General features: G+C 37.1%; 1 protein-coding gene across 1 annotated transcript; it reads right to left on the minus strand.

Annotated features, from left to right (window-relative positions):
• Nucleotides 1-11,680: 11,680 nt before the first annotated feature.
• LOC111906037 (uncharacterized) lies at nt 11,681-15,247 on the minus strand. Its single transcript, XM_023901777.1, has 3 exons — nt 15,039-15,247; nt 14,652-14,775; nt 11,681-12,556 (listed from the first exon to the last, which is right to left on the minus strand). The coding sequence occupies exons 1-3, from the start codon at nt 15,245-15,247 to the stop codon at nt 11,681-11,683; spliced, it is 1,209 nt and encodes a 402-aa protein (XP_023757545.1).
• Nucleotides 15,248-15,595: the final 348 nt, after the last annotated feature.

A 15,595-nucleotide genomic window follows, 5' to 3' on the forward strand; every position in this document is an offset into this window, starting at 1 on the left:
AACCACCTCATGACAATCCTTATTCATACCTACTTCCAACATATGACCGACTGTGGAGATTTGAATAATAGGATATACCAACCATAATTATTATGGAAGTCAAAACATGCAAAAGAAATATAGTAAACGATTGACAAGAGATAGCAACACTTTACTCATAAATAAACACAACATTTATTCATCATCAAATGTCAATTACACTTTACAAATTTCAAAATTATCTAACTACTAAAACTAATATCATCCTTCAGCCCTATGCTCCGAGCATGCTGGAGATGCTTAAACCGAGTTAGTCCCTTCGTGAAGGGATCTGCTGGATTCTCATCCGATGATACCCTCTTTTCCACGAGGAGTCCTTCATCTATTCGATGTCTGATGAAATGGTATTTTCTGTCGATGTATCTGGATCTCCCGTGATCCCTTGGTTCCTTGGCTAAGGCAACTGCACTTTCACTATCACAAAAAACTTCCATTGGCTCCTTTATAGCTGGCACAACTCCAAGGTCGCCAATGAAGTTCTTCAGCCATATCGCCTCCTTTGCTGCCTCGCTTGCTGCTATATACTATGATTCGCAAGTTGAATCAGCCACTGTTTCTTCCTTGGAACTCTTCCAAGAAATTGCTCCTCCATTTAAGGTAAAGACCCAGCCTGACTGAGAGCGGAAATTATCCCTATCAGTCTGAAAGCTGGCATCACTATCCCCTACAACTCTCAAGTCATCACTCCCACCGAGGGTAAGGACCCAGTTCTTAGTCCTCCATAGGTACTTGAGGATATTCTTTACCATAGTCCAGTGTGCCTTGCTAGGGTTCCCCTGATACATACTAACCATGCTTAAAGCAAAGGCTAGGTTAGGTAGAGTACACGTCATAGCATACATGATCGATCCTACAGCCGAAGCATAAGGTACTCGACTCATTTCTGATATCTTAGCCTCAGTACTTGGGCTTTGTGTCTTACTCAATCTGGTGTTACTATGGATAGGTAACTCTCCTTTCTTGGAGTCCTGCATGCTGAAAATCTTCAGCATGTTATCCAAGTAGGTACTCTGACTAAGTCCAATTAGTCTTTTACTCCGATCTCTCAAGATCCTTATCCCTAGAATATAGGCAGCTTCTCCTAGGTCCATCATAGAGAAACACTTCCCAAGCCAGGACTTAACTTCCTGCGGAGTTGGGATGTCATTTCCTATGAGTAGTATGTCATCCATATACAATACCAAAAAGCTAACTATACTCCCACTAGCCTTGACATATACACAAGATTCATCTTCACTCCTAGAAAAGTCAAACTCTTTGACTTTCTCATCAAAGCAAAGATTCCACCTGTGAGGTGCTTGCTTTAATCCATAAATGGATTTCTCAAGCTTACACACTCTATTAGGGTACTCTGGATTGACAAAACCCTCTGGCTGACTCATGTAAACATCCTCAGCCAACTTTCCATTAAGCAAAGCAGTTTTGACATCCATTTTCCATATTTCATAGTCATGAAATCCAGATATGGCTAACATAACCCTAACAGACTTAATCTTGGCTACTGGAGAAAAGGTCTCATCATAATCAACTCCCGGAGTTTGAGAGAAACCCTCTGCAACCATTTGTGTCTTATAAGTGTGTACATTACTATCCATGTCGGTCTTCTTCTTGAAGATCCACTTACACCCAACTGTCTTATGACCTAGTACATTGTCAACCAAGTTCCACACTTGATTGCCATACATGGACTGTATCTCGCTATCCATTTCCTCTTTCCACTTGGCTGACTCAAGGCCTGCCATGGCTTCCGCGTAACTCTTAGGTTCATCCAGACCTATCAGTGTCTCATCACTGATAAGGGTATCACCTTCTGCAGTAATATGGAATCCATAGTAATGCTCAGGTGCATTCCTAACTCTCGTGGAATGCCTCAGAGGTACATACTTGTCAATTGGCTCAACATGAGTTTCCTCCTCAAGTTGAGTGCTAGGGTTTGAAGTTCCTTCACCACTCGACCCTTTAATTTCTTTAAGGTCAACTTGCTTGCCACTGTTTCCTTGGCTTATGAACTCTCTCTCTCTCTCTCTCTCTCTCTCTCTCTCTCTCAAGACAGCCCTCCTAGCTACAAAGACCACATTTTCACTAGGTCTGTAGAAGAGGTAACCAAAGGATTTCTATGGGTAGCCAATGAAAATACACATCTCACTTCGAGGTTCGAGCTATCATGAGTCTCGCATCTCACGAAAGCCTCGCAACCCCAAATCTTAATGTGGTCTAGTTTGGGTACTTTACCAGTCCACATCTCATGAGGAGTTTTGGCAACTTTCTTTATAGGGACCAAATTAAGGATATGGGCGGCAGTCTCTAAGGCATACCCACAAAATGAGATTGGTAGCGAAGCTCGAATCATCATGGAACAAACCATATTCAACAAGGTTCGATTACGCCTCTCAGCCACATCATTCAAATGCGGTGTCCTGGGAGGTGTCAATTGTGAGACAATCCCACATTCCCTAAGATAGTCGAGGAACTCTGAACTAAGATACTCACCACCTCGATCGGATCGAACCATCTTAGTGTTCCTATCCAATTGATTCTCGACTTCCTGTTTAAACTCTTTAAACCTTTCAAAAGTCTCTGACTTATGCTTGATTAAGTAGACATATCCATATCTACTGTAATCATCAGTGAAAGTTAAATAATAACGATTAGCATCCCTTGTGGCATATTTGAAGGGTCCACACACATCCATGTGTACAAGATCCAATAAACCTTCACCCCTTTCACAAGTACCTGTGAAGGGTGACTTTGTCATTTTTCCAAGTAAGCATGATTCACAACTATCATTTGACCTTTAGGTCAAATGATTCAAAGACTCCATCCTTTTGGAGTTGGCCTATGCGTTTCTTGCTTATATGTCCAAGAAGACAATGCCATAATGATGCTTTAATCAAGTTATTATCATTAACAGAATCAATACACAATACATTATTTCCTAAGTTATCTATAACATATGCAGTTTCATACACACCATCACAAGGTAATGCTTTAAAATAAAGAGCATTATTAAAGAAATCATTAATCAAACCAACTTCATTATCAAATGAAAAGGAAACTTTGTTTATACAATGCATGAAAGGAAATAATATTTCTTGCCATTTCTGGCGAGTAACAATATTTATTCAAATCTAAACTAAACCCACTACTTAACGATAAAGTATAAACTCCAATCTTGGTAACAAGTAAAGCTTTCCTATTTCCCATGATTAAGTTTATTCTTCCATGCTCCACATTCTCACTTCTTCTTAGTCCTTGCAAGTCAGAACATATATGAATACCGCAACCGGAATCAAGGACCCAAGAGTTAGAACAGGGTGAGTTATTAGATAAGATAGTGTAAATACCTGCATGGTTGGGTTTAACTTTCCCATCCTTCACATCTTGTTGGTACTCTGGGCAGTTTCACTTCCAGTGCGACTTCTCATGGAAATAGAAGCATTCAGCCTCTTTTAGGTCAGAAGAAGGAGTGACGAAACCTTTCTTGGTTCCACTTGAAGAAGAGCCATCAAGGGTCCTAGCCTTGGTACCCTTCAAAGACCTCTTCCTCTTCTTCCCTCTATCTTTCCCGATTACCAAGACAGGGACGGAGTTTGGAGTAGGATTGTTAACAACCGACTTACCCTTAAAACCTGTTTTTGTGGTCTTTAGGAGTCCCTCAAGTTTGTTGAGTGTGACTTCTTCCTTATTCATGTGGTCTGTCATGCGGAATTGATCATAGCATGAGGGTAAGAAGTGCAAAATGATATCTATTGCAAGCTCCTCAGGGAAGTTCACATTAATCTTCAGTAAACGATCCATATACCTTTGCATTTTGTGCATGTGGCTCGTGACAGAGTCTCCGTCCTTCATCCTGGTTGTTATCATGGAGCAGATTATTTCATACCGCTCTTAACGAGCACTCTAATGGTATCTTTCCATTATATCTTGGTGTATTTCAAAAGGGTAGAAGTCCTCATAGGACTTTTGGAGTTCTGCTGTCGTGGTGGCCATCATGATGCATGCCACATTGGTGGCATCTCTTTCATGAGTCCGGAAGTCAGCGATCTCCTGTCGAGTAGCAGTGGTCTCATCAATCTCCTTAAGCTCCTTATCGAGGACATATTCCTTGTCCTCGTACCAAGTCACCATCCTGATGTTCCGGATCCAATCCGTAAAGTTGGAATCATCGAAGATGACCCTCCCACATAGCTTCATGAGGGAAAAGGAGCCAGCAAGGTTTGAGCCAGAAGCACTATTGTTGGAAGACATCTGAAAGAAGAGAACAAGATTAGTTTAGATATTAAGAGAGTCCTTAATAAAACACCCAAATGTAATATTAAGGCTAAGATCCAATCACAATATATTATAACTTAGAAGAGGTATGCCATAATCCAAACTATAACATATTTGAAAGGTAGGTGAATGACGATTCACCAATTTCCACCATGAAAAACGAAATATAAATATTTGGTTTTTTTAATTGGATCTTAGAAATTCCTAGATTCTTTTGAGATTCAATGAACTTTTCAAAGGCATGTTTCAATCTCGAGTGTGCCCTCCAAGTTTTGTGCCTGGGATACCGAGGATCACAAAACGAGGTGTGAAGTAACCATGCAAATCACTTGGTACCCTTAAAGTTCATCACTCAATCGATGTGTTGGTTAACCACACACGCTCCACCGATACTATGATAAACCTTAAGTCACCCTTTACCTACCTTGTTAAGTCCAAGTTATTGTGTCGGTTAACCACACGCGGTCTACCAACGACTTAAACAAAGTGTAAAGTGTAATTTCATGAATTAGCACCTTATTCACATTTTTCCTAAAGTAACTAAGATTGAAAATTTAATAAAACATTTAGTTACTTTATAATATTCATTATACTTTTAATGAAAGTTTATAAGTCCTTGTCCTACCCGTTCGGCTAACGACCCTCCACCGATCAAGGAAGCGGTGGGTGAGAGTGGACACCCATTAAGTTGCCATTTTATAAGCAACAACCTTATACCCCCCCCCCCCCCCATTATAGACCGACTTCATGAATGAGGCGTACTAGCGGCAAGACGACTTGATCTTATATATATATATATATATATATATATATATATATATATATATATATATATATATATATATATATATATATATATATATATATATATATATATATTAACTTATAATATGATAAAGTATAAGGGTTGATTTTTAACTTTTAAAAATCTAAGGGTTGGAACTAAAGTTTATTAAGTGACTTTACATGTTCCAAAACTTGAGGTCAAGTTTTGTAACTTTACAAAACTTTTCACATTCATAACTTATGAGTTATTAAAATGAAGACTCTTCATTTTATAACTTATGTGTTCTTTTAATGGTTTTTAACACAAAGACTTTTGGTTGTCCATAACTTGCGGACAAGTTATGGGCTCCATTAAAACACATAAGAATCATGAATTAATCATATAAACAAGTAACTCCTATGATCTATCAAGAACTCATAAGAACATGAGTATTCATATCAACCTTTCAAGAACATAAGAACACATATAATCATGAAAAATTGATATTAGCAATTGTGAATGGATTAGAACAATCATTACACCATCTAAAACAAGTTTTACAACACAAAACAGTTTAGGGTAATGTTTCTAGTCCATTTACAGCAGCAAAACTCCAAAAACTGCTCACTTGATGACAAACTCGTCGAGTTTTTGGCCAGAAATCGTCGAGTTTTCTTGTCTGAATAGTTTTTGGCTTTTGAAAAACAAGTTTGCATCAACTATTTAACAAACAGGCCTAGTCTCTGATACCACTGATGGGTTTTGAGCATTCTAACACCCCTAAGTGTACATGCAACCCTAGAAAACCTTGGATCTATGTTTGTCTAAAATACATGCAAAATATGATTTCCAAGGTTCATAATCCTATCTAGCATACATGGGGAACTTTATTCTAAAAGGAAGGCTAGAATTACATACCTTGTAGTTGATTTGATTCCTTGAAAACCTTGTGAGCCTAGCACCCCAAGTGTGATGCCTCAAATGCTTCACACAACACCAAATGCCATTGGAATGACTTTTGAGAGAATGTACACACTTGTAATATCGGCCTAGCCCTCTTGTGTTCTTAGTGTAACCGATTTTGGTAGATAGCATGTTCCTTATATAGTGTGACACATCTAGGGTTACACCATGTAAACCCTAATGTGTCATGACTCTTCATTTCCATGACCCATGGGTTTGTAACTCCTATGGAGCATCCTATGGGTTTAACCCAACTTGATAATCCATGTAGCCTTTTAGCCCACTATACAAGTTATGGATGATTTACATAATCAATCCATATATTTAATTAGTTATCTTTTTTATCACTTAATTAATTCCAAATTAATTCTTGATCAATACTAATTAAATAATACTATTAATATATTTGAATTTATAATATATTAATAAGCCACAAGTGTTATTTCTCTCATTCAGTCTATCCAAATGCATGATGCCATGCAACCCAAATGGACCATGTCGGGTCGAGTCAAGTACATACCAGAAATAGTTATGGACTTAGACACCTTATCCAACATTTTCTTGATTAGTTCCTGAAACTTTTCAACATCTTTAAGACTCCCACTAACTTCTTGACATATAAGATTCTCTTGTCAAGAAACACTCCTTGACAAACAAATATTCAAGAGTTAGTGCGGATTCTTATCATGGAAAAACACTTCATACAATTGGTCTTAGTTGGTCTTTGTCTTAAATACATCACAACTACCAACTCTAAATGTGTTATAAACCTACTTAAGATATGTCGCTCAAGGAACAATCTTGGAGTATGACTCTAAGACTTGATTTTGGAACGAAGTATGACTCACCTTAATTGATTTAACCATTTCAACAATTCCTGATTCCTCTTCTTACCCATACAAGTGCACTAAGGTGTCCTTAGAGGATCAATTGAAATATGGTTCCATAATCAATAGGATGCTCATAAAACATGATACTAAAGTATTCTCCTTTTCCTTTTAGATTGGAGAAACAATTTCTTATCTTTCTGCCTAATTTGATTCTTCTTATTCGTTCTGGTATACTTTGAATCTTTTCAATGTATCAGAATTACACTTAACCTTGTAAGCATAACCATATTTACTGAACCATTGGTAGATCGTGACGAATAGCCTTTCTCATTCTTTGTGGTGGATCTGACCAGTTCACATCAATGTGTACTTGATCCTTTTATCTTTCACTTGACTTATATACTTATGTAAACATTGAATTATTTTCAATTTCCCAAGTATCAATATTTTCATACATCACACGATTCAAGTCATTTGATTCTCGGTTTTTGTCCAATTGAAACTTGTGAGATGAGAATCTTTCCTTACTTAGAAAATTACGACACTACCAAATTGATATAACTAAGAATCAAAGCATTTTCAATATTGCTATTAATAGAAACATATAAACAACAATTTTCACAAATGCCATTGCAAGGAAATATAAAATCAAATCAAATTTTCTTTATTTATAAAAGTGCGGAAAAACTTGTCCTTACAATAAAAATACAAATGAAAACTATGTTGCTATCTATTCCTAAGAAATCTATCATAACTCCTAAGCAGTAGCTCAAAAATCTGAACATCGAACCATGCGATCGAAATCCACCTCTTCGTGATCAGAATCAGCTTACTCTTCTTTCAAGCTTCATTTCTCATCTTTGATCCTACAAAACATCAAAATGCAATCTTATCACATCATGTATTAAGAACCTACAAGTAGGAACTTAATAGAGTTAGATAGTGAACTTACCTGAAGTAGAGTCATACATTTTGACTTTACCATCACTTAGATCTCTCACGTAGTCAGAGCAGCTTCGCAACCAATGCCCCTTCTCTTGGAAATAGAAACAAACAAACTCTCTCAGAATGGTACACGGGACAATCACAGACTTAGCCTTTCTCTTTACCATTTGGTCAAACGGTTAGGCCTTGGCCAATCCATTTCCATTGGGAACAGAAAGCTTTTCTGGACTTCCAATGTCCCTATTGTCAATGTCCATGGAAGTTTGGGAATTAGATCTTCCAATCAAGTTTGCTTCACCAGTGTGCCAAATCCTTGCTGATTCAGCAGTAGTAAGAAAATAAGTAAGATTGATAAGCGTCACGTCGTGGTTTGTCACATAGTAGTCTTTAACGAACTCACTATATGACTTAGGAAGTGAATGAAGAACCAAGTCAACGGCCAGCTTCCTTGGGAACACGATACCTAACATTCCCAGCCTGTCAATATGCAGCTTTATGTCTAAGACGTGAGCACATACAAACTTTCCATCTTCATGTTTGCTTGCCAATAGGGCTTGAGTGATCTTGAACTTTTTAAGTTGAAGAACATGTGGGTCAGGGAGAATAATTGGAGGAGTTGGAGGAAGTGAAGAATGATTTTCATTTTAATAATCGAAGTGTGGAAGATCATCTTCATGAGGGAAGTTATTTTCAAAACATTCGGGAAGACCACAGTTGTCAGAATTAGACATCTACAAGGGAGAAATTCAAGTTAGTTGATTTAAGTCCTTAATATAACACCCAAAATGGAATATTAAGGCTAGAACCCAACACAATATTCTGAAATTCGGAAGAGGGATGACATAATCCAATTTCAAAATATTTGAAGGTAGGTAAATGACAATTTACCAATTTCCACCATGAAAAACAAAAATGAATATTAGGTTTTAAATGAATTGAAATTCCTAGATTATTTGGAGATTCATTGAATTTTTCAATGGCATGTTTAATCTCGATTATGCCCTTCAAGCTTGTGACTGTGATACCGAGGATCACAAACAAGGTGTGAATAACCATGAAAATTAGCTTGGTACTCTTGATGTCATTAATCACCTAATCAATGTGCCCGTTAACCACACACACTCCATTGATCAATGATAATTTATGAGAAACCCATTTCCATCCTTCATTAGTCCATATTAGTGTGTCGGTTAACCACACACGCTCCACTAACTGACCAATAAGGTGCAATGTGTAATTTCATGGGTTAGCATCAAATTCACATTTTTCCTAAAGTAACTAAGATTGAGAATTTATAAAGTGTTTAGTTACTTTGTATTTCACTATACTTTTAATGAGGATTTAAGTGTCTTATCAAACCCGTTCGGCTAACGACCCTCCACTAGTCAAGGGTGTGGTGGGTAAGAGTGGATACCCAATTGCGGTCATTTTACAGGCCGCTTCCATAAACACCCCTTATAGACCAGCTTCATGAATGAGGCCTACTAACGGTAAGACTGACTTTTTAACTTATACATATATAATATATTAGACTTTTAATTTTATATAGTATAAGGGTGTATATTATACATTTAAAATACTAGGTGATTTAATCTATTAATAAAGTAGACTTTTAATTTAATTAAATTTAAACCATATGATTATGGATTTATTAATTTTCTCTTTTAATTAAACATTTAATCAATTTAATAAAGTCCATAAGAGTGTAATTTGAACTATTCAAAGGAAACATCAAGGTTCTAAATACAAAATTCAAAGTTAAAACTATTTAATTAATTTTAAGTTATGAACCCAAGAGTTGCGCCTTTTCAAATTACTATTAGAATTTAATGTTTCATAAATGAGACTTTTCAGTTTCTAAAACTTGAGGGCAAGTTTTGTAACTCTTGAAAACCTTTAGAATTCTAAACTTGATAGCAAGTTTTGTAACTCCTTAAAAAAAACCTTTTGAGTTCCAAAACTTGAGGGCAAGTTTTGTAACTCTTCAAAAACATTTAGATCAAATTTTAACTAATAAAATAATCATATTATCTTTTACCAATTTGACCTAATTACAATTCATGTAGCAAGATAAATCAAATAATACAAATAATTAGTTTATCATATAACCTAGTAACTATTTTATAATTTGACAATTTATCTTTTAACTGGATGAGGATAGTCATCACATTATAAGAAAAACGAATTTTAACACTCCAAAACAGTTTGTGGTAATGATCCTAATCCAAAAATGGCAAAAAAAAAAAAAAAAAAAAACATGAAAATCTGCACACATATAGTCCACCACGTTGTGGTAACTTTGACCACGTCGTGGTCATCTATTAGGTTCCAAAAAACGATTTTCTTTTGCTTTGAACAATCAACAAATGCATCTATATAACAGAAAACACTCATGGCTCTGATACCATTGTTGGGTTTTAGGTACTATAACACTCCTATGGTGCACATACAACCCTAATACTTTGGATCTAAGTTTTCTCAATCTATACATGCAATAAACAATTTTCCAAACCACGAAGCCTAACTATCACACAACTTGATATTTACATCATAAAATCTAGTTAGAAGAATACCTCTTTGTTGTAGCTTGTAGAACTTGGCCTTTCAAGAGCTTAGTGCCTCAAATGTTGCACCTCTAATGGAATCACAACACACCATGAACAAATGGGGGACTTTGAGAGAGAGGTTAGGCACACCAAAAATCTTCTATACTCTTCATGGAATACACAAGTACCGATTTTAGGGCTTAGGGAATACATATACAGTGTAGAATTCCAAGAGTCATATGTAAACCCAAATTTTTACACTTAGGCTTATGATCCAATAACTCATATGGACTAACTCTTCATGGACTCTCACATAAACTTAGTCCATCATCAATAGCCCAAACCATATGTATCACTGATTTACATAATCAGTCCCCGTTAATTTAATTAGTCTTTTTTGATCATTAATTAATTCCAAACTAATTCTTGATCAATAAAAATTAAATAATATGATTTCTCAATTAATATATTGTACTTATAATATATTAATAAATCAGAAATAAACCTCTTTCTTAAAAATCCATCCTATCAAATTTCCCTGGTGAATGCAACCCAAAAGGACCAAGCTACTCTCGGGTCAAGTACATACCAATTATAGTTATGGGCTTAGACACCTAATCCAACAAGTTTCTCTTTGAACATCTTGTTGACTAGCCTGTGGTATGTTGCACTTGCATTTTTAAGGCCAAATGGCATGGCAGTATAACAATAGATACCTATTCGAGTTATGAATAACGTATCGTCTTGGTCGGATGGTTCCATTTGGATCTGTTGGAATCTCGCTGATGCATCCATGAATGTTAATAATTCATGACCTATTGTCGTGTCTATCATGGAGTCTATTTGTGGTAGAGGGAAAGGATCCTTGGGACAAGCCTTGTTAAGATCAATGTAATCCACACACATTTTCCATTTACCATTCTTCTCTTGTACCATGACCATATTAGCTAGCCACATCAGGAATTTCACGTCCTTGATCATTCTTGTTTTAAGAAGTTTTTCTATTTCTTCTTGTATAACTTTTTTTCTCTCTGGTACGAACTTCCTTTTCTTTTGGTGTATCGTTTTGAAAGATGGACCAATGTTAAGTTTATGTGTTATTATATTTTTGTCTATACATGTCATGTCCTCGTACTTCCATGCAATCGTCTTGCTTCTAGCTTTAAGGAACTTCATTATATCATGTTCGATTTGTTCAGGTATTGAGGATCCTATCAGAATTTTGGCTTCGAGATCCTCAAGGTTCAAGGGTGCTTCTTTTACATATTGTTCTCTTGTTTCTAGTATGTCTTGTGCCCCTGTTTTAATTGTTATGTTTTTCATGGTATCGTCAAGGATTTTATCGAAGACTTGTAGCATTCTTTGGATTCTTGATGATCTCCTGTGATTTTCATTGTCCCCCATGGGGTAGGCATCTTCACACACCGATGATATGTCAATGGAACAGCCTTCATTTCGTGGATCCATGGTCTACCTAGTATAACATTATAAGAGGATAATGTATCAATTACAATAAAACATTGCATAGAGTTTACCCCCTCTACGTAGATAGGTAGCTTTATCTCGTTAACGGTGTGTTTGGTTTCGCAATTTAATTCAATAAGCACCGAGGATCTTCTAACTATTTCAGACTCTGAGATTTTCATTCTTTTTAATGTGTCCAGGAGTATAATGTTGACTGAGTATCCTCTATCAACAAGGATCCTTATGAAGAAATGGTTAACGATGTAAAGAGTGATCACTAATCCGTCATTGTGAGGATCATGGATGTCTTCTCTATCTGCTTCGTCGAAGGTGATCACTTTCTCGTTTGTGATTGATGTATTCTTCTGTGGCCCTTTTTCTTTCTTTGTTTTTGACACCTTGGTGTGCCTCTTTGCTGCAGAATAAGAGGTACTACAAATGTCAGATCCTCCAAAGATCACATTGATTACCTTGGCTTCAGCGAGAGGGCATCCTGGTTTTTCAAGGATCTTATGAGGATCCCGGTCTTTCTCTTTGGATCTCTCATTTCTTCTTCCAAGGATTCCTTTGAGGTATCCTTTGCCTAAGAGGTAGTTGATCTCCTTCCTGAGAGCTATGCAATTCTCTGTGATATGACCAAAGTCTTCATGGTATGCATACCATTTAGATTTGTCTTTCCAAGTGGTGGATTTTTCTCCTTTTCTTAGCCATCTTGCTTTATCTCCAAGATCCTACATAGAAAATATTACACCTAGAATATCCATAAAAAAAACAATAGTCAATAATTTTAGGAAAGTCTTCTTCCTCTCCTTCATCTTCAAGGGCATTAACCCTATGATGGTTAGGTTTAGAATATGGTTTTGATTTAGAGGATCTTTGAGCTGAGGAGTCGGCCTTTTTATTGGGGTGGTCGTATGAGCTTGGTGGGATGCACCTCTTTTAGATCTCCTTGTCTTCTTCAAGCCTTGTGAATCTTAGTGCTCTTCTCCTAACTTTGTCCATCCTTTTGCATGGAGTCATTACGAGGTATTCGTAGAAAGGAGAGTCCTTCTTTAAGCCAATTTTAAAGGCTTCAACTGCAGTCACCATGTCGATGTTGGGGATACTCAGAGCTTCCCTGCCAAACTGGTTCACAAAAGTCCTAAGGGATTCCTAAGGATCCTGGACCACTCGATAAAGATCACTAGTGATCTTTTCGAATGTTCTGCTACAAGAAAAATGATTGTAAAATATATTAACTAAATGAGCAAACAAAGTAATAAAGTAAGGAGGAAAATTAAGAAGCCATTTTAAATTACATCCTGTGAGGGTTGAACCAAAACCCTTGTACAGGCAAGCCTCCTTCAACTGATTGGAGATGGGAATGATATCCATCCTTTCCCTGTTATTGCGCCACGTTCTCCTTGGGATCTGTAGTCCCATTGTAAGGCTTCATGTTAGGGGTTTGGAAGCGCTTTGGGACCTCAGTATTAGCTGCTGCTAGAAAAAATCTTAAGACCATGTGGCTTGTGGGGGATACTTCAGGTACAAGTTGAACTACTCCAGGTATGCTTGAGATCATTTGTCTTAATTGTTGAACTTCCTTAGCCATGATCGGGCTTAAACCTATATCAAGTTCCATAGAGTTAGTGGTAAATATATTATTATTGATGAGGTTACCAGGATCCTTGTTATTGGGAGTAACAAAGGTTTCGTTGGGATCATGGGTCGTATGGGCTTGCTCTCTTGGAGTTACGCCCCAGGTGAGAGCAGAGGCTGGTATTAAGGATCCTATCTCACGGTGAATCGTTAAGGATCCCGTGTTATCAAAGTTCAGGATCTTGGGCTGCAAGATCGAGGTTGCTGCTTCTTGAGGCTTGTGGATTTTTGTCCTCATTCTCTCCACTCCCTTGAGAACTGTCATGTTATCCTCCAACTGTTGAGCGACTTGTCATTCCAGTCTCTTCATCATAGCGAAGATTTCATTATTGGAAATTAGCACTAGAGGATCCCGAAATCCTTGGGTAGCGACCGGAGAGGTGTTTTTCTTTGGTGCTTCCGAGGCTTTCTTGGGAGCTCCAGCTAAAGGTGGTGGAAGGTTTTGGAGGAAATGGGAGGGTTTAAGGAAGAGAATAGGGTCGGTTGTGTAGACATGATTTTTCGAAAGATTTTGAACACCACTGCCCCATGGTGGGCGCTAAATTATTTTGGTTAAAAATTACACAAGTGAAACTCAACCAAATTGTATGAGAGGTTGTAATGTTCAGAATCAACAAGTAAAAAATGATGATCAAGGTGACACAAGTTTTTAACAAGGTAAGCCCTTGATCCTTGCTAGGATCTCCGGCACAAATCCGTGGGAGGTGATAATGATCACCTGCCTTGATGATTTTATTAATTGAAGAATTTGATTACAAAGATGAATGTAAAATGTAAGTACAAGTATCGCGGATAAGCTAAAAATTGTGTGTGGTGTGATGAATACAGGTATTATTTATAGTCTAAATCTAATAACAATAAGTCTGATAATTTCGGGATCCTCTGAGATCAACTTATAGACGTTATTAGACTTGATATTCTGGGTCTTTTGCCTGGTCAAGATGATTCTTCATTGAGAATAAGTCCTTAGCTAACTATTTATGCACATGTGAGAAAAATAGAGCATATAACCATTATATATGTTAGGAAAAATAAATGATAATAATCAGGATCCTGGAGTATGTTTAAGGCTCCTAAGGCTTTGAGGATCCTGAATGTAATTTTGGGATCCTGGCCCTAATAGTGGGTTGCTCCTTTTTTGATATCCTTGTCTTCGAGCCTTATGAATCTTAATGCTCTGCTTCAGACCTCATCCATTCTCTTGCATGGGGTCATTACAAGGTCTTCGTAGAAATGAGAGTCCTCTTTGAGCCTATTTTTAAAGGCTTCAACTGCAGTCTCCATATCAATGTTGGGGATACTCAGAGCTTCCCTTCCAAACATGTTCACAAAATTCATAAGGGATACCTTAGGATCATGAACCACTCGATAAAGATCACTAGTGATCTTCTTAAATGTCTACTACAAGAAAATTGATTGTTAAACAAATTAACTAAGTAAGCAAATGAAGTAATATAGTAACGAGGAGCGTTAAGAATCCATTTTAAGGATGATCTTGTGAGATTCGAACCAAAACCCTTGCATAGGCAAGCTTCCTTCAAGAGTGTAGGAATGGGGATGATTTCCATTTTTTACCTATATTGTGCGACATGCTCCTCAGGGTCTGTGGTCCCATCACAAGGCTTCATGTTGGGCATTTGGAAGCGCTTTGGAACCTCGGTGTCAGCGATTACAGGAGTGAATATCAAGATTTTGTGGCTTGTGGGGGATACTTCCGGTATAGGTTGAACTACTCCAGGCACGCTTGAGATCATTCGTTTTAATTGTTGAAGCTCCTTAGCCATGATCAGGCTTAAACCTATATTAAGGTCCATAGAGTTAGTAGTAAATATATTATTATCGACAAAGTTCCCAGGATCCTTGTTATTGGGAGTAACAAAGGTTTTGTTAGGATCCTGGGTCGTATGGGATTACTCTCTTGGAGTTGTGCCCCAAGCAGGAACAAAAGTAGGTATTGAGGATCCTATCTTGCGGCGATTCATTGATGTAACAACCCGAATATTTCGTATATATAATTTCAGCAGTCTGTCACTTCATTAAAAAATCAAATTCATTTCCTCCATCTTTTTGCCCAAATTAAAGTTTGTATTAGTATTCTAAGCCGACTACACTTAAGGATCAAGTGTTAGATA

This window comes from Lactuca sativa, chromosome 7, assembly GCF_002870075.4.
Source record: "Lactuca sativa cultivar Salinas chromosome 7, Lsat_Salinas_v11, whole genome shotgun sequence".
Taxonomy (NCBI): domain Eukaryota; kingdom Viridiplantae; phylum Streptophyta; class Magnoliopsida; order Asterales; family Asteraceae; genus Lactuca; species Lactuca sativa.